Source organism: Phycodurus eques, chromosome 15 (assembly GCF_024500275.1).
Source record: "Phycodurus eques isolate BA_2022a chromosome 15, UOR_Pequ_1.1, whole genome shotgun sequence".
In the NCBI taxonomy this organism is placed as follows: domain Eukaryota; kingdom Metazoa; phylum Chordata; class Actinopteri; order Syngnathiformes; family Syngnathidae; genus Phycodurus; species Phycodurus eques.
The window spans coordinates 17,053,834-17,075,503 of NC_084539.1; the positions used below are offsets into that span (position 1 = coordinate 17,053,834).

Genomic DNA, 21,670 nt, shown 5'->3' on the forward strand with positions numbered 1-21,670 from the left:
CCCCAAAGACAAGCAGTCAACCGCGGGCAGGTGTCCGCCACGCTCCTCTGCGTTTTCGGTCGGAAGTGAACGTGTCCCGTTTCCGAGGGAGTCCACGCCTTCCCTTTCGGTCATGATGAGAGGAAGGCAGGCGAGTGAGGAGGAACGCCGTCGTCGTCATAGTAGTAACTCGCCGTGTTGTTGTAGCAAGCTAGTCGTCTCCTAGTTTAACCCATCGGCGGTGCTAGTTTCTCGTCTGTATATATATTTTTTTATTCAATATTCACAACATAAGCCGTCCGTAATTAATTTCCTCGGCGGACGAGGAGGAGCATCCCACTTTTATTACCCGCGACGACCCACAACACGGACTCGAGAGCGACAGGAAAGGCTGGCAGGAGTCAACATGTTCGAGACAAGAGGAATGCCATTCGTGGTTCTCGACGTCGTCTGCCTTGTTTTAGGTATGTGTGTACGATTAATCGGATAGGAGTCTCCATATAATCGGATGGGACGAGCCGAAAGTCGGAACAACAACCGCGGCAAGGCTGGTTTGCACTGTATGCAAATGAAATGTCTCCACTGAAGAGTCACGTTTGAGGGTTTTCCAATGATGCCGGTTGGGAAAAGTCATAAATTTACCCATTGACCGTAATATTACAACAAAGAGGAAAAAAGCACATCCATCCATCCATCCATCCATTTTCTGAGCTGCTTCTCCTCACTAGGGTCGCGCGCCTATCCCAGCTATCATCGGGCAGGAGGCGGGGTACACCCTGAACTGGTTGCCAGCCAATCGCAGGGCACAAACAAACAAACAACCAGTCGCACTCACATTCACACCTACGGGCAATTGAGAGTCACCAATTCATGCATGTTTTTGGGATGTGGGAGGAAACCGGAGTGCCCGGAGAAAACCCACGCAGGCACGGGGAGAACATGCAAACTCCACACAGGCGGGGCCGGGGATTGAACCTCGGTCATCAGAACTGTGAGGCTGACGCTCTAACCAGTCGTCCACCATGCCGCCTATTCTGATTTTATTCTAGTAAAATTGGAACTTTCTGGTAATATTAGGACCATATTCTCACAAATTAGGTGCGCTTAAAAAAATTATTGCTTTTCACTCAATGACTATTTTTGTGCAATATTACGACTTAATGTGCTTAAAATCCTGGCCATGTTTTTCACTCAAAATATTTTAACTTTACTTTCCTGACTTTATTCTTGTAAAACTACTTTTTTTCTGGAAATATAATTTTACTCCTGTGATATTAAAAATTACAACTTCATTCCTTGTAATGTTATGACTTTTTGCTTGTAATATTCTGACTTGTCAAAGTGGGAGTTTACTTTGGGTAATATTCTGACAAAAATATATATTTTTTTTGTTCGTTCTTTTAATATATTATTACTATATTGCAACTTTTCTCCCCCCAAAAGTTATTCCAATAACACTGATGTGCCAGTAAGACCATTTGTCATTTTATATTTCAATTCAACTCTACTTTATTTATAGAGCACTTTAACAAACAACCGCAGCTGAAACAAAATGCAGTACGTAAATAAAAATCGAACCGAAAATAAAATAAAAACATTATTTTCTCATCAAAATTTACCTATTTAAAAACATCAGACCAGTCGACATGCTGCTCTGACTTTAAATCAAACTGTCAGACTCCTTATGTTATTGATTGTTGCGATGCAGACGTTCTCTTAACTATGCTAGAATGAATCAGTGATTTATTTTTTAATATATGTGATGTGATTGGAGGGTGTGCGGGCGTTAAATGATTGATTAATTGATTCATTGAGCGATTCTTGCAAAAGGTGACTCATGCTTTCTTTGCGTCTTGTTATGGATTACATAAGAAAATCTTTTTATTCTGGTTGACTCATGATGCAGACTCTACCAAACATCTGCCACACACACACACACACACACACACACACGCCCACGCACACACATGCCCGCGCACACACACACAACCTGTTCCTGTTTCTCTCTTAACTTCCCTGGCATTTCAGCTGCCGAATTCAATCAAACGCCAACAGCTGAAACGACCGTGCTCCAATGGGTCATGCGCTTCTGCTGTTTTGTTTTTTTTAATGCTAGAGAATGCGCTCCACAGCTGAGTAATAAGGCCAAACCTGTGTTAAACGGACCAAAGACGGCGTGAAATCACTGCAGCGTTTACATTGGTACTTTGGACCTGTTTGCATAAGAAGCTTTCTTGCTGGTCGTTGATCAAGCAGGAGTGCTGAGTTGACAAGCTTATCACTCTCTTGTTATTATGTCACATATATTGTGAAGGTTGATTCAGCCTAAAAATACAATTAATCCTTTCCCCGTGTGTAATAAACACACACAGAGCCTTTGAATTAAACCCTTTGCCCCATTAAAATGTGCCTCAACCCAAACACATTTACAGCAATGCAATGGTCATGGGGTGGTGCCTTGATTTATGAGTTGAAATCGTTACGTGGCCATGCTCGTAACATAAAACACTCAAATCGCAAATTATTGTTCTCAGTTAATATTAGGGATATATATCAGGCAGATGATATCCTTTGATGGGAATAAAGACATTAAATATGATGGGGGGTGAAAAACCCAATTTCACAAGAAAAAAAGTTGTAATATTGCAATAAAATATTGAGGAAAAACTGGAGAATAAAGTCATAAAAGAAAATGGAAAATAATTTCACGATGAAAAAAGTGGTAATATTGTTGGTAAGAATTAAGTCCTAGCACTACAATTTTTTTTACTTGGATTTAAAAAACAAATAAATAAATAAATAAATAAAATCACACTTTACAAAAAAGAAATTGGAAATAAAAGTCGGAATATCAAGAGAAAAAAGTAATTTAAAGAAGAAAAAAGTAGTAATATTCAAAGAATCGGATCCTAATAGTCAAAGAAAAACTAAAATCTAAGTAAAAGAGAGATTTTTTATAAATACGTGGTTTACAAGGAAAAAAAAAAGTCTGACTTAATGCCCAAAAAGTTGTAATATTGCTGTAATTAAGTTGTAATAGCACAAAAAAAACTTGCAATTTTACTTGGATAAAAATCTTATTACGAAGAAAATGAGGTAATATTGCTAGCTCTAGGTCGTAAACAATACAAAGAAACATGAGTATCATATTTAAATATTTTTAAAAAAATGCAATTTTACAAGATTTTCTTTTTTTAAATAATTCATTTTATCCGTGTTTGAAGAATTCATTTTATCCGTTTTTCTTTAAGGATGGACACACATAACCAGACCCCTTTCATATGACTCCATTCCTTATTTTTGTAAAATTGCAACCTTTTCTAGTAGTTTTGACCTTTTTCTCCCAGTTATGGTAACCAGTGCGGCGTGTCATGTATTGATAGTTTGTGAAAATGTGCCAAACAAGTGATGAAATTAAAAGCTCAATTGACCTATTTAGCCATTGATTTTTGTTTGCCATTTTCTTTCCCTTTGACCGTGTGTCCTCCACAGGGGGCCTGCCCCTGGCGGCCTTCAACCTGGGTAAGATCAGTCCCTACCAGAGGGGCTTTTTCTGTAGCGACGACAGCATCAAGTACCCTTTCCACCACAGCACCGTCACCTCCACTGTGCTCTACACGGTGGGCTTCTCGCTGCCCATTAGCTGCGTAAGTAGCGGGCCGTGCCGGGCAGGGACGCCCCGAACCTCCCAAGTGCATGCGGCTTTTCCTCGTTTAGCCTTTGACTCTTTCCAGCTCGTACATTAGCAGCCCAAGATGACGAGGATGTCCACTTAATAAGAAAAAACTAAGACAAAGGGCACCTTCGAACCCAAATGGCCGACCACTTGTGCTTTTCACAGCATACTGTACGTTCTTTATCGGTTGTCACACGTTCTGTTGTGACGAACACGCACGCCCTATTTCGTGCCAGTCGGACACACGGGTGCCGGATGCTCATTTTTGTAACGCTAGTGTTTCATGGCGACTCTCCGCCAAGCTCCGCTCACACCGTGTGATGAAAACTCGCAATTTTCGCAACGGGTCGTCTCCTGTCTGTCAAGTGTGCCTGCTTCCAATTTGGTAGCATTCTTGACAACATTTCCAGGATGTGTTTGTCACTGAAAGACACCTCGAAAACATTCCATGCGTGTTTTTTTCCGGCCAAATCTCGTGATGGATTGTGAGGAATCTTCTTCTGCACATGAGTCACTCCTCTTAATCATCCCCTGGAATAGCCGGGATGTTCCTTTTGGAAGGGCAACAGAAGCTTCCCGACAGTGTTCCGTATCTCTTATTTTGTCTCCCGGGAAGCCGGGATGACCGTCCGATCCGTCACACTTCAAAAAATAAAAATTTAAAAAATTTAAATCTTTTAAATTTATCAGACATGATTTGAGAGTTCCATAAAGTGTCCCCATCATCTAACTACTTGCTTCTCCTAACGTCCTAACCACTAACATCAGCTACTTCCCAAGGCTTTCAGCCAGGACGCCACTGCTGCAGCAGCCTCTGCCGTCTCATGGAAGATGCAACCACAGTGTTGCATCATGGGTAGAACTAATCTAATAACCTGTCATTTTTTTTCTCTCTCTCTCTCTCTCACTGCTTCTCTGCCAGCTGGACTCCCGTTCGCAATACTCACCGCGCAACACAAACCGTTCCGCCGAGGCTTTTTCTGTCACGATGATTCAATCAAGTACCTGCTTAAAGACGACACCATTTCCTATCAGTTGTTAGGAGTTGTCATGATTCCTCTCACAGTGCTCACTGTAAGTCCAATCCCCCCTTTTTGTTGTTGTTATCGTCTTGCCGTTTTCTGTTTTAACACGCTTCTTATGTCCTAAAGCAGTGGTTCTCAAACGGGGGTCTGCAAAATAGTTACCAATAAATTTGTACTGTATCTCATATCATTAAACAAAAACAACAACAACAAAAATGCGGCTGGCACACCTATAAAAGAAACCATTATTTCTTTCTATCTTAACTTTTGGCCAACTAAAAACTCTGATATGATTGTGACGTATCTCTGCATGAGTGAATTATTATTATTATTATTTTAAATACATACTATTACAGGAATAAAGTTTTTTCATTTTTCCTGAGAGCAAAAGGGTGTATTTTTTTTCAAGAATATAGTCTCTTTTTTTTAAGGAGTAAAAGTGTCTTTCGTATAAAAGGTACAAAATGCACAATATTATCCGAACAAAGTTCCATTTTTGAAATTCACTTTTTAGATTATAGCTTTCACCCCCTCGTTGAACTTTGGCTTTAATATCATAATAGTACGACTTTATCTTGGAGTAATAAAACTTTATTATTGTAAGATTATGAGTTTTTACCCCCAAATAGGGCTTGATTCTGAAGCATTTTTTTAGTATTAAAAAAATATGACTTTATTCCTCTAACAACATCCCACAAAAAACTAATTTTCATTCCGACGACGTTAAGTGGTACACATGATAGTTATGTTTAATAGCCGTTAAGATTATGGGGGGAAAGTTTCCCCCTGGACTGCGTCCCTGGACCTGAAAAGTTTGAGAAAACCTGTCCTAAACCACCACTACCTCGGAACTGAGTTTTTGCTCGCTAACAGCATGTTTACGAAGGGCTAATCTTTTCAAGAACTAACATTCAATGATGTCAGACCAACCTGAGCAAGCAAATACTGCCTCTGTGTTACACAGCCATTTGCGCTAGAACTGTCTATGTAGAATCATTTTCGGAATCCGTCGAACCGTCAACGGTTATGGTTATTTAAAGCCGCTATGCCTTGACAACCATTCATTTATTCAGTAGCCACCGGCAGAAGGCCAGTTCGTCTCAGGCTCAACTAGTTAGTGTAACTGCCTAAACGGGGTGCAGTGGAAGTTGAAATGGCGAACGAAAAATAAAGATTGTGCGCAATATTGATTTTAAAAAGGGTCAATATGGATTTCGGCGTAAACTAGTTTCCGTCCCAAACGGGCTGCATTAGAAGCTGAATCAGCAACATACTTAAGCAGTGCAGAGAACTGTGGTGCTAGCTAGTTTGCTGCCTAAATGCATTTGAGTGGAAATGGAAACAGCTAGTCAACAGGAAAATTGCTAAATTGTGTATAGAACCATTTGAACGCAAAATAATTTGCACAATATATATATATATATATATATTTTTTTTTTTATTCTTATTTTACATAAATATATTTTACTTGTTTAATTTCTGGTAACAGATATTAAAACATACACAACCTTGGTTTAACTATTGTGTATTGTAATGGATTTCACAGGGTGCAGGTGAATTTCGACTCAAACTAGTTGGCTGCTTAAGCAACATGCAGAGGCAAAACAGGAAAAGAGTCATATTGTGTATGGATCCAATTGGGGGGGGGGGGGGGGGAGTCCACAATATTGACTTGACTTAAAAAAAAAATTTCGTTTTGGATTTCGCTACTGGACGCAGATCAATTTACAGCACTAGCTAGTTTGCTCCCTAAATGAGAAGCTATAGTAATTCAACAGGGAGAGAGAAATTGTGCATAGAATCATCGCAATGGGAAAAGAATCTGAATTCATTCATTCATCGTAATTTCACTTTGGGCGCAGATCGATTCGGGCCTTTTGCTGCCTGAACAGGCTTCTGTGGAAACCGAAAGAGTAAAAAGCTGGAGTGTCTTTGCAATCACTGTAAAAGTTCTTTTGGGAAAAAAAAAAAAAAAAGTTGAAGAATTCCTTCAAGTACACAGTATTGGTTACAAAAAATAAACAGAGTGAGGTTCCCCATGCCCAGGCTAGCAGAAACTAACTGTTAGCACTGCTTCCGTCATTTTGTGTCCATGTTTATTAATATTATTATGTGCTTATGTAAACACTTTTAAGTGGACATCCTCTCACTCAGAGTTAACCCTAACACCTCATTTGATTGTCGTACCCTTTCAGCTTGTTTGTGACCTTTTTTTTTTTTTTTTTTTTTTGGTTGCTTCTTTTACTGCACCGAGTTTTTTTTTAACCAACATCGGTTCTTGCCATTACTCTTAAAATATCCTTTTTGGAAAAAGGTTTGTTTGCACAATGGACAGGTTGGAAAACAACCTACTGTGGTATACGCCGCTATTGGCAGGGGATTGGGACTGAGCTTAACTGCGAATAGCGAATTTCCCCAAATGAATAATGCTCCCCTAAAAGTGATTATAATTGCTTATATTAATAGTTTAAACCAAAAATATAGCACAAGCTATGATCCCAAAACATTTCAACATTATTTTGTACACGTCAACAATTGTGATGACTATAATGATGAAGAATTACCGTAGCGGTGCCGTCCTGTGTAACGCAACGAACATTTGACTGCACAGCAAAGTGCAGGAGTTACATCGATGGTGTCGACTGTCCTGAGGTAGCCCGTGCTAGTAGAAAACATCTGCTTTGTGGGCCGCCGAATCTGAGCGCTTTAGCATTTGGCGCTAAAATGGCTAGCGCTTCTATGCTTACTGACCCAAAACCGCTGGGTCCACACTGTGACAACACGAACTGGCGGTCATAGATAGGTTTAGCGATGTTCCGATCAGCTGTTGTTACAGATTACACTAGTTTTGATGCAGTGTTTTGTCCTAGTTTGGTGAAGCTACCATGAGGCAAAACTACCGCAGCAAACATGGGCGCCGCCAGCTTCTATACAGTATCCACTCCCGCTGACTGTCAACCACAAATTTAACACGGGCTGCTTTTAGATTTGTGATTGGATGAGCGAGCATGTGTGGGCAGAAATAGCCCTGTGCTTTCCTCAGATGAAAGTTTGGTTGAGCAGACAATTAGTTTCCCCTCCGTGGTTACGGCACCTGGGGTGCCAATATTTTTGAGCGCGATATATTTGTTTCATAAAATCATTCTCTCACTATTCTTGTATTTAGCAAATAGAAATCATTTTGCTCATCATATTTGACTCCTAACAGGAAAAGTTTAGTCTGACTTCCTATCAGACAGTCAAGAAAAAAAGCCATAATGTGTCTTTTTGTAGCCATGGCTAAAAATATTGAGCAAGACTATATAAAATTTAAAAAAAGGAAGTGAGGAGGACACAAAAAGCCAGCATATTGAGTCCAGAGGGTCAAATGATTCAAAGTGTTGATTGTGTGTTGATATACAAGAAGTACACTGTTTTGATTGTGCCTCTTTTGCCCGGTGGTGACAGATGATATTCGGTGAGTGCCTCTGCGTGTACCTCAAGCGCCTGCAGTCCAAGTCGTCATACGGCAGCTACGTGGCGCGCGTCTACAAGGTGGTGGGCACCTTTCTGTTCGGCGCCGCCATGAGCCAGTCGCTCACCGACATCGCCAAGTACTCCATCGGCCGCCTCCGGCCGCACTTCCTGGATGTGTGCAAGCCCGACTGGAAGCGGGTCAACTGCTCGCCGGGCGCCTACGTGGAGCATTTCGCCTGCACCGGAAACCCCACCATGGTCAACGAGGGCAGGTGGGCTTGAGAAATATGAATTTCACAATTGAATCACTACTCTGCATTAAATATAAATAACTTATTGGGGTGTGGAAGGAAAAATATATTTTTTTTTTAAATAAATAGGACTTGTATTACTGGACATGCTTAAAATTATAATTACATTTTTAATATATATTTTGTATTAATTTATAATTAACGTTTTCCCAACAAAAAAAATACAAAAATTAAATGTTTAAAACAAGACTAATTAAATCAAGAAAAACACTTTATAAAAACTCTTTTTCATTGCATGCCTAAAATCTTAAGAAAAAAAATCTGCAGTAAAAAAAACACAATCTCTGTATTAAATATAGGGACATTTTTAATCAAACTTATTTTTTTAAATGCCAAAAATTAAATGCCTATTATTTCCACAAAAAATACAATTTCACAGTTGGACACGAAATGAATCAAATTCCCGACACCACTGTAGAAAGAAAGAAAAAAAACTGTGCCCCCTTGTTGGGCACCGTGTTTTTTTTTTTTTTTTTTGTAATGATATGCCTAAAATAACTATTTTATCCGCAATCTTAAAACAAATTTAATTTGACAGTTGACTCTGGCACTTTGCATTAAATATAAAAGGCTTTATTAGAGCATGGTACAGCTTTGGTGACTTATAGTTAATATATTTGTACTGCGGAAACTGAAATAGATTGAGTCAAGTGATTGAATGTGACCTTCGGGGGGGGGGGGAGTGTGAGTGTGTGCTTGTGTTATCAGCGGTGAGCAGCAGGAAGCGCTCTCTGCCGAGAGGATGTGCGGCTCCCATTTCCAAAGCAGCTCCACGTTGCTTCCCTTCTCTTAAATAGAGCGCAGGGATAGTGAAGGGGTGGGCGGGGGTGGCCCTCATCTGGCAGCACAAAGCATCCCTCCAGGGCCTCATCCACATTTCCAGGGTGTGGCCGCCTGACTGTTTGGGCTTGCTGGAGCCAATCTTCCTCCGCCTCATCAACCTGCAGCGTGCACACTAAATAAAAGTTTGTACGCGTCGAAACATCAGCCAATTGTAAGACGGGCAGCAGGTGGGGGATCGTCTTACTGCAATGCGACTCCTCCTGCGCCTCCTTTGGAACTCGCCCGGAGACGGAGGGAGGGAGCAGGCCCACGTTCAATAAACAGTACACTGCTCTTTTGTAAATATTGCCAAATATAAAGGAAATAATGGAAATGGAAATAATGCAACTGCTGCTGTGTGTCTGTGTAGGCGTTGTTTGAACATTTCAATAAGAAGAAGAATCACCTTTTATTGTCTTGAACATGCATGCATGCACACAAAATGTGTTCTCTGCATTTAACCCATCACAGTGAACACATACACTTGTTAGTGATAAGAAGGGTCATATATGTGAAAAAATTAGCTAACTGCTGTGTTATAATAATATCAGATAAATAAGATGTAAAAACTGTCCAACCTCCATTTTGTTCATATTTCCAAATGAAATGCAAATAATAATAATATGTAAAAACTGGTCAACTACCAATTTGTTCATATTTTCAAATAAAATTGAAATATTGGAAATGGAAATAATAATCCATCCACCCATTTTCTCCACCAAAAGAAGTAGAAAACAATTTTGTTCATATTGCCAAATAAAATGGAAATAACATGTACAAATTGGCTGACATCAATTTGATTAATATTTCCAAAATAGAAATACTAACAATAAGATGTTGAAACTGACCCACATCCATTTTGTACACATTTCTAAAAACAATGGAAATAAGAAAAAAAGTATATAATAAAGTGAAGATGGGGATAAAGAAGAAGTGTCCCCGACCCCCATTTTGTTGGCATATTGTACTAAACAGCTTACACGTTATGTTACAGTTCATTTCCTGTTAGGCGTTCCATATATTTTGTCTCTGAAAAGGCAACCTTTGAATGTGATTTTTATTTTTTCCCTCCCATCACAGGTTATCTTTCTATTCTGGCCACTCATCCTTCTCTATGTACTGCATGCTGTTCCTGGCGGTAAGCATTCATATTTCGTTGACTGGTTGGATAAATATCTGCTTATAAATACTGGGACAAAGGCAACCAAAAAATAATTGTAAAAAGGTAGTACCTTTCAGTTGCATGTAACATGAATGACGTGCAAATACCGTAAATGAGGTCCCAGTTTGAAACAAATAAGAGGATGCTTGCGTAAAACAGGAATAACTTGATTATCTTGTGTGGTAAAAACAGGAAACATTAAGATTCATAGTACTCTGACTTCCTGTCTTCTTATGAACTTTTTTTCCCCCCTTATTCAGTGTAGTATTGAATTCTGTTTGTTTACTTTTTCTTAATTTACAATTGATATAAAAGGGCTACACATCCCTGTTCAAAAAACCGCTTTTGTGATCAACAACAAAAACAAGGTGGAGGGAATTATGAACAGTTCCAAATATAAATCAGAGCTAGTGCGAAATCTTAAGGTTTCAGCTAAGGAGGGAAAAAAAAAAAAAAAAAAAAAAAAAAAGTCGACCATCGGAACTTTATTTAGCGTTTATCAGAGGCTCTTTAAATGGTGGCAGGTGTGTGCTAGTGCCCATTAAAATTAGTTTGAATGTTGAATTTTGAACAGCCACATCCAATTTAAAAGAGGATGTGCACACTTTTGCAACCATATTATCTCAGTTTTTTATTTTCACTTCCGCTCTAGAAAAGAATTGTATTTTTCAAATAAAATTTCACGTTGTCCAGATTTTTGGTTACATTAATGGTGGAAAACGTTTTGAGCTGCTTTATCTTGTCATTTTTTTCACATCACAAAAACCTGGCATTTGAACAGGGGTGTGTAGACATTTTATAGCCACTGCAGTTGTAAAAAGGTGTATAATAAAACAAAATGGTATATTACTATTTATTGACGTCTACTTTTTGCGGCATTATTGCTGCTTTGTGTGCACATTCACATGTCCATATATGGTGTACAGAAAATAGTATAGTCATAGTCCTGTATTGTCATCACACCACTATTGTTAATTTTTTTTATTTTGCTACACACAACACTGCTGAATATTCTTGCTTTTTTTTTTTTTTTTTTTTTTAAATGTGTCACATCAGCTGTACCTGCAGGCCCGTATGCGTGCAGAGTGGGCTCGCCTGCTGAGGCCCACCATCCAGTTCTTCCTGATCGCAGCCTCTGTGTACACGGGGCTGTCGCGCGTGTCTGACTACAAGCACCACTGGAGCGATGTGCTCACCGGCCTCCTGCAGGGGGCGCTGATGGCCATACTGGTGGTGAGTTTTTCAGATGCCTTGAACTGCCTTTGCTAACCGAAACAGCAGCATGTGCAGTGGATACGGAAAGTATTCAGACCCCCTTAAATTTATCACTCGTTGTATTGCAGCCATTTGCTGAAATCGTTTTAAGTAAAAAAAAAAAAAAAAGTCTCATTAAATGTACACACAGCACCCCATATTGACAGAAAGAAAAATTGAATTGTTGAAATTTTTGCAGATTTACTGAAAAAGAAAAACTGAAATATCACACAGCCACAAGTATTCAGACCCTTTGCTCAGTATTTAGTAGAAGCACCCTTTTGAGAATGACGCAACAAGTTTTTCACACCTGGATTTGAGGATGCTCTGCCGTTCCTACTTCCAGATCCTCCCCAGTTCTGTCAGGTTGGATGGTGAATGTTGGTGTACAGCCATTTTCAGGTCTCTGCAGAGATGCTCAGTTGGGTTTAAGTCAGGGCTCTGGCTGTGCCGTTCAAGAACAGTAACGGAGTTGTTCTAAAGCCACTCCATTATTTTAGCTGTGTGCTTAGGGTCATTGTCTTGTTGGAAGGGGAACCTTCGGCCCAGTCTGAAGCCCTGAGCACTCTGGAGAAGGTTTTCGTCCAGGATATCCTTGTACTTGGCCGCATTCATCTTTCCTTTGACTGGTGGAGGGCTACAGTGATGGTTGACTTTCGAGAACTTTCTCACATCTCCCGACTGCATCGCTGGAGCTTTGGGTTCTTCTTTACCTCTCTCACCAAGGCTCTTCTCCCCCGATTACTCAGCAGAATTTTTTTTGTAACCGTGGCCAGATCTGTGCCTTGCCACAATTCTGTCTTCAGGCAGTTCCTTTGACCTCATGATTCTCATTTTCTCTGACATGTACTGTGAGCTGTAAGGTCTTATATAGACAGGTGTGTGGCTTGCCTAATCAAGTCCAATCAGTATAATCAAACACAGCTGGACTCCAATGAAGGTGCAGAACCATCTCAATGATGATCAGAAGAAATGGACTGCACCAGAGTTAAATATATGTTTTACAGCAAAGGGTCTGAATACTGTGTGATATTTCAGTTTTTCTTTTTTAATAAATCAGCAAAAATGTCAACAATTCCATTTTTTTTCTGTCAATATGGGGTGCTGTGTGTTCATTAATGGGGGGGGGGGGGGGGTGAACAAATGATTTTAGCAAATGGCTACAATATGAAAACAAATTTTAAGGGAGTCTGAATACTTTCCATACCCACTGTAAATGGTCTCTCGGGTGAATTTGAGAGAGGGGTAGTAGTCAGTGGCTTTAGGGACTGTACAAAGCCTGAATTCTGCCTTTTTGGTCCCACACGCAGGTGTTTTTCGTGTCCGACTTTTTCAAGCAGTCCCTGAAGGCCCGCAACGAGGCCAACATCCCCCACACCAACCTCCAGGAGACCCCCACCAACGGAAACCACTTTGAGAGCCCAAACTAAAACCTTGCACATTTTAATCGCCTGCATGCCGAGTTGATGCACCTCAGGCCTCCTATTTTATTTTATTCCAACGTTGTCTTTTAAATGTGCTTCCAGCGACGGATGCTGGCTAAAGACTGTCCAGGAAGGGCGCCATTTTATCTACTGAGCCGGTGGGAAGATTGTATTGCATGCACCCACCGGTGAAAGGAGAGGATGAGGGGAGACCACTACTGTGTATAACCTGTGAATGTAATGTAAGCCTGCTTTGTGCATTTCTCTACCAGGAGTCAATCTACTTAAAGCTCCCACTGAGGTTCATGTTGAGGTTATAAACTCCTGCAAATGCGGCACTTTTTCCCTGTGAGGCCTTCATGTGACTGCTAAGCTAACGCTGCTGCTGTGATATCCCAAAACAAGGCAACTTAGGGCCTGAGAAGAGTATTTGGAAAAAGAAAGAAATACTGAACCCACAAAAGTATGTTTGTGTCTTCTGTCTGTCAACCACAGACTTTTATTGCAAAAACATATGTTAAATATGTTCAAGTGTCTAAAACAAAAGCAGGACAAATAAAGCCATATCACATATTAACACTAAGAAAAAAGGATGTGGAGTTGAGTCATTTGAATGCAATTAAAAAGAATGATTTCAATGTTGACGTTGCCGGGTGCCAAAATGGCTCCGCTGGGGACAAAATGGAAGCCATGATGCCACTGACGTGTTGGGATTACAAATAGAGGCTGGCGGCAAACACGATGTCCCTCTTGATCTTTGTGATTCCTGCAGGGAGACAAACAAAAGTTGATTAACATTCATTAACGGACATTTATGCATTTAATGCCATCATTAAATCACTGCTTGTGCAACTGCCATTACAAATGCACTTATGTAACGACTGATAAACTCTGCTTCAATGAAACACAGTAGGATTATCTATTAAATAAATAAATCCAATTATCTAAAAAATGTTCCCCCCCTTCCAAAAAAAGGAAAATGACTATTCAAATCACAATAGCATAGTTTAAAAGGTGCTGCTTCCTTACATTAACTTGGTCCCTGAACATGCAAACAAAAAAATATCCTACAAACATAATAAAAAAATAAACCAGTACAGCATCAGGCTTTAGGCATGCCCTATTACATATTACAATGCCACCCCCTGAACCCTTTGTAAACTTGATCCTCTGTTTACCACCATGTCTTTAGGGTAAGCATGCGCATCAGCGACAATGTGCGTTCAACTATGGAAGCCCCCAAGGGAAAAAAATAAATCTCAATTAATTGACTATATTGATTAATCGCCCAGCCCTGGGGCATGCCCCCCGATACTTTTGTCCACTTTTTCACCTTCAGCAAACTTGTTCTCCAGCTCCGTGTTGCCGATGGCTTTGGCGGCTGAGCACATTTGTCGCAGCACTTCCTCCAGACGCCGCATGCAGCGGATGATGCTTCCTGTAGATGAGGATACATACAATCACACCAACAGCAGCAACATCACTAACAAAGAAAACGCACACCAAGACAACAGCGCACACACACCAAATAACACACCACCAATATACATAACACAATAAAGCATTTAACACCCACACGCACAACAACAGAACACACATGCACAGTTGTCAATATTGTAGCCCAAGGAGTGAGACGCGAAGAGAGCGAAACGTTGCCTTCAAAGACGTCGGTCATCTTGCAGATGTGCGCGAAGGTGGCGCCGTTGGCCCACGCGTAGACCACGTCCATTAGGTGAGGTTTGAACTGGCCCAAGTACTCGTCCTCGTCCACCTCCAGCTTGGCATCCGCCGACACCTTGGCGATGCGCTTGGCGCACTCCTGTGAAGCGCCACAACCATAAGTGTCAGCCAGCGGCCGCGGGTGGCAGGGCTCATTCGAGGACGGGACCGTACCTGCATTTGTCTGAGGGGGGCGGCAAGTTGCTCCGTCAGTTTTGGCAGCTCACTGGCCTGAAGCAACAAATGAAAAATTATTTTTAGTACAGCATTTGACATTTAATAAGGCAACTGCAGGACTCATGTGGCACTATTTCACTCAGTGTCACTTTGCTTGATGCCATAGTTGCTTATTTAGTGGATCAGAAATCTTCCCTAAAATATAATTTCTAATGTAGAATTAAACAATTTAAATGTTAAATTGTAAATGTTCATTTATTATATAATGATTTCATTTGCATTATCTTGCATTTATAAACATTTACAAAAATTACATTGTGCTTTTGACTAAAATAAATAATTGTTTGTATTTAGTCCTTGTTTTTTTTTTTTTTAAATGGCTTAATACAAATAATCCATTTTATCAACAGTACATTTTTGTATTAATTTTTCAAGTTTACAAATGGCATACTTTACACGTGTAAAAGTATTACATTTGTATATTTTTATTCATATAATTAAAAGATTTCATTCACATTTACACATGTAAAGTGTATTTTGTAGATGTTTTCATATAAACTGATTCAAATATTAAACAGTAAACATATACAATAGATTTTTGCAAAATGGCAGATGTTTTTTTCAATTTAGCAATTTGCAAATTTGTATTAGCAAAATTATTTGGTAATTTTTCGGTTTATAAACCAAAATAAAAAAAAAAATTACTTTTGAATACTTTGCAAGATTGCAAACAGTTCTATTTATATATTTTGTGTATGTATTTTTTTTTCTATTTGTATAGTGTAAATTGATTATTTGATTTAATAAAGCAGGATTGCGAATAGCCAAAGATATTTAAACGTGGAAAACAGGAAGTTGCCGTGTGAAACATTGCAGAGGGATACGGCCCTAGTAATCGACCCCCTCCAAAAAAAGTTTATACTCTACAGTAATTGCATAATGATGTCTAAATGAAGCTCCTCAACTCACTTCGGCACCAAGATGGCACCAAAACAAAACCTTTTCTGTTATTCTGAACAGGCAAGTTTTTCAGCTAAGAACAGACGCTAGATTCTCCCCCCCCCCCCAAAGAAAATCTACAAATAAGAAAGAAATGGTGTTTTGATCTGTACATTTTCCTGGAAGACGAAGCAGGAGAGCAGCGCGGTGGCTTGTTCCACAGTCAGGTCATTGAAGAGGCCGTTGAACATCATCTCTGTCAGCAGCAGCTCGTCAGCACTAGACACAAAATTATTACAAAAACACGTCAGAAAATGGCCCGAGCTCGAAGGTAGCACGATCAAGTGCCGTTCTAAAATGGCGGCCCAGGTACTAACCTGCTGATCTCGCAAGCCACGCGCCCCTTCACCTCAATGACGTCGGACGGGCTGGCGAAGCCGAGGCGTCGCAGCACTCGCTTCCTGCACTTGAGCTTGTCCATCTGCAGCACGGTGCGAGCCTTCTTCAGCTCGCGCTTGGCCGTGTGCACGTTATCCTCGATCTGAAACACAAACACGCGCAAGTATACTTTGATTATAACTTTGCTCATTTTATGAACTCCCTGTATCCTTTGGTCATTTGTTCAAATGGTGTAGTGTAAATTTGCTAAATCGTTTCAATATATATTTTACATTAAATTTTTACTCAAATGTTTTATTATATTTACTGATATGTCATATATAAAATTATGTGGAATTGTATCATATGTATTACATTTGTAATCTTTTGTGAATCCATTTTCCTAGTAGTAATTGTTAAGCGGTGGACTATTTGGAACATACAGTAGCCTGGCTTCCTCTTCCTGTGTTTATATGAAGGGTGACGAGCGGTCTGGTACGGAAAAGACGACGAAAGGGCGGCCATTTAAGCATGTACGGGAAAGAAAGCAGAAGTGCTTGGTATTTTGGGATGATTTATCAGGAGACAGGCAAAGAATGAAACAAAGAGGAAAAACTGAGAGAGACAGAAAGACACAATTGCACCCAAATTGTATATTTCAATAAATTACAATTAAAAATATTTGGGATTAAATTCAGATTGTGTGCATATGTTCAAATAAATTGTTTATTTAATTAAATTGTTAACATTTTTTTTTTTTGTGTAACTTAAATTATTTATATTGTTTTGATTTATTTTTAAAATGTTTAACAAATGCATACTGTGTATATTTGTTCAAATAAATTGTGGAAAAATTCATTTAGTTGAAAATATTTAGTACATTTTATTTTCTAAATTAAAAATAAATTGTATGCTTTTCATATTTGACAATATTTGTCAAAGAAATTTATGTAAATGAGTTTTAAAACATTTATATTACTTTGTGAGAGGTAATCAATTAGTTGTTTAGTTTGTGTAGTTTTGTTTTGCATTTGTTCAATTGTAAATTTGCATAATATACATTATTAATTTTTATTTTTTAGAACATTTATATTTTTTCGTAAATTTGCAGACTGCATTTTTTGGTATTTTGCCAAATTATTTGTGTATATATTTTTATTTTATCATTAGATTAACCATTTACTTTGCAATTTTGTGTTAATGTGCTTTTTTTAAATAGTTTTATATAATTCCTAAATTGGTATACTTTGTAGCTGGTGTAAATTTGTTAATTTGCGAATTTAATTTTCATTTGACCTTTTCAGGTTTTTTTTTGTATTATTCTCACCCGGGAAAGAAAATGTCAGCGTTTGCTATCTTTGAATGACTTTTATGACCCGCGAAGACAAACATTTTGAAAAAGTGACCTCACCTGAGCTTTCTTTTCGCACAGCGAGTACACGGCCTCCAGGTTGGGGTCGCTGTGCAGCGGGTGAGAGTACATTCGGTGCTCCAAAAACTCCACTTTCCTGATCACCTTCTTCAGCCCCGCGTCCTGGATGCCCATGTCATCCACGGGGTCCAGGAGGGGGACGCCATCCGGGAAGCGCTTCTGCACTTCCTGCATTTCAAACGTAAAGATGTGCATATAATGAAATGATTTAAAAAAACATTTATTAATGACGAGTTCTGAAGGGTGTATTGGTGGTACCCGGATGGACTTGAGCATTAGCTGGCGGTTGTCAAAGGGTCTCAAGTCTTTGGGGATGTAAAGACGCACAGAGCTGATGGCCGTCAGCAGGTGAAGCATCACGGGGACCACCTAGAATCCATTCGGGGGTGATTAATTCATTTTCTTATTGTGTTAAATCAATCCTACATTGGTAGTAACGAGGTTATGTGGTGTAACGATGAGAGGCTTAAAGGATTTCAGTGCTGTCAACAAGCAATGTAGCCAAGGAAGTCAAGGCAGATGATTCGGTCGCATAAACAGGCTGTGGTACTAATCGATACAGGAAGAGAGCAAAAGTTTGACATGGAACCATTTTGAAAAAGAAACTGTAAGGCAGACCACTGTAAGGCTAACCACTCAAGCACCGTGCAGCTGCCACCTGCATCTCTATTAAATAAAAAAGCACTTGTGTTCAGGCAGTCAGTTAAATTGACCACATCACAGATGAAGGAAGAAAAATCTGCAAAAATCCATCTTGGCTCATACCTGCATCTCTCCGTTCTCGCCCGGGGCGGCGGGTTTGGCCGCCTCACTGGCCGCCTCCTTGATGCTGTCCTTGCTGCAGTGCAGCAGCACCTCGGCCACAAAGAGTGGCTCGGTGTCCGTGCTGACCTGCGCGCCCCAGGAAGACGTGTGAGCGCCGAATTTTCTTTTGAATTAAGCAAAGGACTCACCTTCACATTTGACTTCTTAGAGAAGTTGACGACGACACCCCAGCCAAAGTCTGCGTCTTCATTTTTCACCTGTGAATGAGCAATCGACAGCGAGTGAGTGAGAGTGTTACAAAGAATCTAAACAAGAGTAGCATTGGACAATTCATTGAAGTCCTTCGATTTTGGCTTCTCACGATCATAAAAACATTATAATAGATATCGTACAGCTAGATAGATAGAGCTAGAGAGAGCAGTTAGCATTAGCACGTAGCAAGGAAGAGGTTGTTACCTTGACGAGTCGTCCAGGTTGCAGGAAGGGCAAACAGTATTTGGGCTTGTGGATGAAATGCTGGATGTCTTCTCCCAGCTTGGCCAGTTGCTGGCGGTACCTGTAGTAGGTGACCACGCTCTCCTCGTTGGCAATCTTGATGGCGTGGTACTCCTCCTCAAGCTTCTTAATTCCTACACGGGGAAACGGCAGACGTTTTGGGACGAGTACCGTCGCACTGAGATCGAAACGGGGGCGGCCGAAACGGGGAGCTTACTCTCGACGACGCCGGGCAGCGCTCGGTAGTGTTGGAACTGGTAGAAGGATTTCTCCAGCATGTACTCGGGGTTGATCTCCTCCACGCGCAGCAGGTTGAGCACCATGTTGTACGTCAGGTGGAAGGCGCTGTTCAGAGGGTCCGCTGAGCCCTGCGTGACAACATCACAATCAGTCTACCGGAAATGGTGACGCCGCACGGCCATAGAAGGTAATTACTGGGCCGAGGCTTTGAACGGACAAAATGGACAATAGCCCACAGCAGTTGATCTGCAAGGGTTTTGCACTCCCGTTAAAAAAGAGGAGAGCAGAGTTAAAACTGAATAGGAATATAAAAAACAAAACCAAAAAAAGATACAAGTCAAAATTGACTTTTAAAAAAGATCAAATGGAAATTGTATAGTAAACTCATAAATTCAGCTAAAACTTAATTTCCCGTCAGGGAAATTAATTAGTTTAATGAGAATAAAACTAAAATTACAAAGGCAACAGAAAAAAAAAAAGAAGAGGTAAAATAATTAAATCATCAAAATATTAACACAAAAACGCCATCATTGAGCCTTTAGCCCAAAGTCGAGCTCAGTAAAAACTTGGTAAAAACACTATTTCTCTTCCGGTAAGTGAATTTGAACAATAGAAATATATATATATAAAAAAATAATAATAATAATTTTTAAACTTGCAAGATAAATAAATATATACAAAATGTCAAATATATATAAAATAACGAACAGAAGAACACTGTCAATGTTAGACTACATTAGACCAGTCACAGTTACACTCACAAGTCCATCAAAGTCAATGAGAAACCCAAGAAAGATGTTTCTAAAAGGATGTGTATGAATAAATTAGAGTGACTCTCAAAGTGTGGTACCACCAGTGGTACGCAAAACCACTGTCTAAGTACAGTTCAGTTGTATTTAACTTTTTAGAAACGTTTAAGCATCTATTTAGGTACAAGTTTTATTTAACGTGTTTATTTTGTGCAATCCATTTTTATTGAATTACTGTTTTGTTTCTTATTACATTTGAGCACCGCATCAATGTTCAAACTGTGCATAATGTTACAGTGGCTTACCATAAAATTAAATATTCTTTTTAGGAATAAAAGCTGTGGTTTTTGATCAACAGTCGTGGAGAACTGCATCTGACGGTTATTTTTTACAGAGGCCTTTTTATTGAAATGCTTGCTTGAAGTCGAAGATTATTCATGCTGAATTTTACATCTATCTGAAGAAGTCGTAAGAAACGCAACCGCTTACTGTCTGTCTACTTGACAGCCGTTCCATGGCATGTATTGATTTGGATTTACATTTTATTTTTTATTTTTTTACCTGGCCAACCGTACGTGACCGTAGTATTACCTTAAGGAGCTGTTTGCCCACAGACGGACTCATCTTCTCGTCCACCATGAAGATAACAATGCCTCTGTCGTCCATTCCTCTCCTGCCCGCACGCCCTGACATCTGGATGTACTCGCCTGAGGTAATCTACAGACATGGAAACAGACAACCCGCATATAAATGTGAGGAGAACGGTTTTGTTTCCATCACTGTTAGTTGGTTGATTAGTTCATCCATCCAGCCATCTTCTTTACCACTTATCCTCACTAGGGTCATGGGCTGCTGGAGCCCAACCCAGCCATCTTCAGGCAGGAGGCGGGGTACACCCTGAACTGGTTGCCAGCCAATAGCAGGGCACATACAAACAAACAACCATTCACACTCACATTCACACCTACGGGCAATTTAGAGTCTTCAATCAACCTACCACGCATGTTTTTGGAATGTGGGAGGAAACCAGAGTGCTCGGAGAAAACCCACCCAGGCACGGGGAGAACATGCAAGCTCCACAGAGGCGGGGTCGGGATTTGAACCCCGGTCCTCAGAACTGTGAGGCAGATGTGCTAACTCGTCGTATAACGCAAAAACAACTGAATTCTATAAAACATTGTAGCAAGGGTGGTGCAATTGTGACAAAATCCTTTTTTTTTTTTTTTTTTTTTTAAACCAAATGTTCCAAGTTCAACACAAAAAATGTTCTTGAACACAGCATAGCTTTGACAACAGCATTCCCCCCCCCCCCCCCCTTACAGTCTTGCCACCCATTTTGCTTAAATGTAGCCTTTAAAACAAGGCATTTCAGTTCTTTGGTGTCTCAGTCTGAACACTATGGAAAGGGAGTACATAGACAAGACCAAGCAGCACGAGCGACGGTGCTCGAAACTCTGTGCTTTCCGGGGCGGCCGCCTCCATCGGCAACTGAGCAGAGCATAATTTGCATTCAGCTAAAAGTGTTGGCATACGTGTTTACCTTAAAGTATCTCCACAAGGCTGATATGGCTTCTACTCGGAAGGTATACGCCAAGCTGGTGAAGTAATATTGGTGTGTAGTATTGGTGGACGTACAGTTCCCCAGTTTAAATAAACAATATTTAATT

General features: G+C 40.0%; 2 protein-coding genes across 5 annotated transcripts in view; one reads left to right on the plus strand and one right to left on the minus strand.

Annotated features, from left to right (window-relative positions):
- plpp1a (phospholipid phosphatase 1a) lies at positions 1–13,713 on the plus strand. Of its 3 annotated transcripts, none has more exons than XM_061698097.1 (6): positions 1–443; positions 4,578–4,729; positions 8,128–8,408; positions 10,350–10,407; positions 11,488–11,664; positions 12,996–13,713. In XM_061698097.1, the coding sequence occupies exons 1-6, from the start codon at positions 386–388 to the stop codon at positions 13,113–13,115; spliced, it is 846 nt and encodes a 281-aa protein (XP_061554081.1). In that variant the 5' UTR covers positions 1–385; the 3' UTR covers positions 13,116–13,713. The 3 variants fall into 3 exon arrangements, with proteins under 3 accessions (XP_061554081.1, XP_061554080.1, XP_061554082.1); XM_061698096.1 differs by lacking the exon at positions 4,578–4,729 and adding an exon at positions 3,472–3,626 and having other exon boundaries at positions 12,996–13,712; XM_061698098.1 differs by lacking the exon at positions 4,578–4,729 and adding an exon at positions 3,472–3,626 and having other exon boundaries at positions 11,500–11,664; positions 12,996–13,712.
- Positions 13,465–21,670, minus strand: part of mtrex (Mtr4 exosome RNA helicase) — a 17,302-nt gene continuing 9,096 nt past the window's right edge. For both annotated transcript variants that reach the window (XM_061698094.1, XM_061698095.1), the window contains exons 15-27: positions 20,595–20,720; positions 19,232–19,382; positions 18,976–19,148; positions 18,708–18,776; positions 18,520–18,645; positions 18,013–18,123; positions 17,734–17,922; positions 16,322–16,485; positions 16,118–16,223; positions 15,003–15,059; positions 14,766–14,928; positions 14,443–14,547; positions 13,465–13,875 (exon numbers count right to left, since the gene is read on the minus strand). In XM_061698094.1, coding sequence (XP_061554078.1) covers positions 13,823–13,875; positions 14,443–14,547; positions 14,766–14,928; positions 15,003–15,059; positions 16,118–16,223; positions 16,322–16,485; positions 17,734–17,922; positions 18,013–18,123; positions 18,520–18,645; positions 18,708–18,776; positions 18,976–19,148; positions 19,232–19,382; positions 20,595–20,720 — 1,593 coding nt within the window. In that variant the 3' untranslated portion in view covers positions 13,465–13,822. The remainder of the gene's footprint in view (positions 13,876–14,442; positions 14,548–14,765; positions 14,929–15,002; positions 15,060–16,117; positions 16,224–16,321; positions 16,486–17,733; positions 17,923–18,012; positions 18,124–18,519; positions 18,646–18,707; positions 18,777–18,975; positions 19,149–19,231; positions 19,383–20,594; positions 20,721–21,670) is intronic.

What these genes read in the sequence shown, in the direction of transcription:
- plpp1a (XM_061698096.1), top strand. Translation starts at nt 386, where the DNA reads ATGTTCGAGACAAGAGGAATGCCATTCGTGGTTCTCGACGTCGTCTGC. An exon ending in CGTCGTCTGCCTTGTTTTAG is followed by an intron (nt 444 to 3,471) that starts GTATGTGTGTAC and finishes TGTCCTCCACAG; the next exon opens with GGGGCCTGCCCCTGGCGGCC. An exon ending in TCTCGCTGCCCATTAGCTGC is followed by an intron (nt 3,627 to 8,127) that starts GTAAGTAGCGGG and finishes CGGTGGTGACAG; the next exon opens with ATGATATTCGGTGAGTGCCT.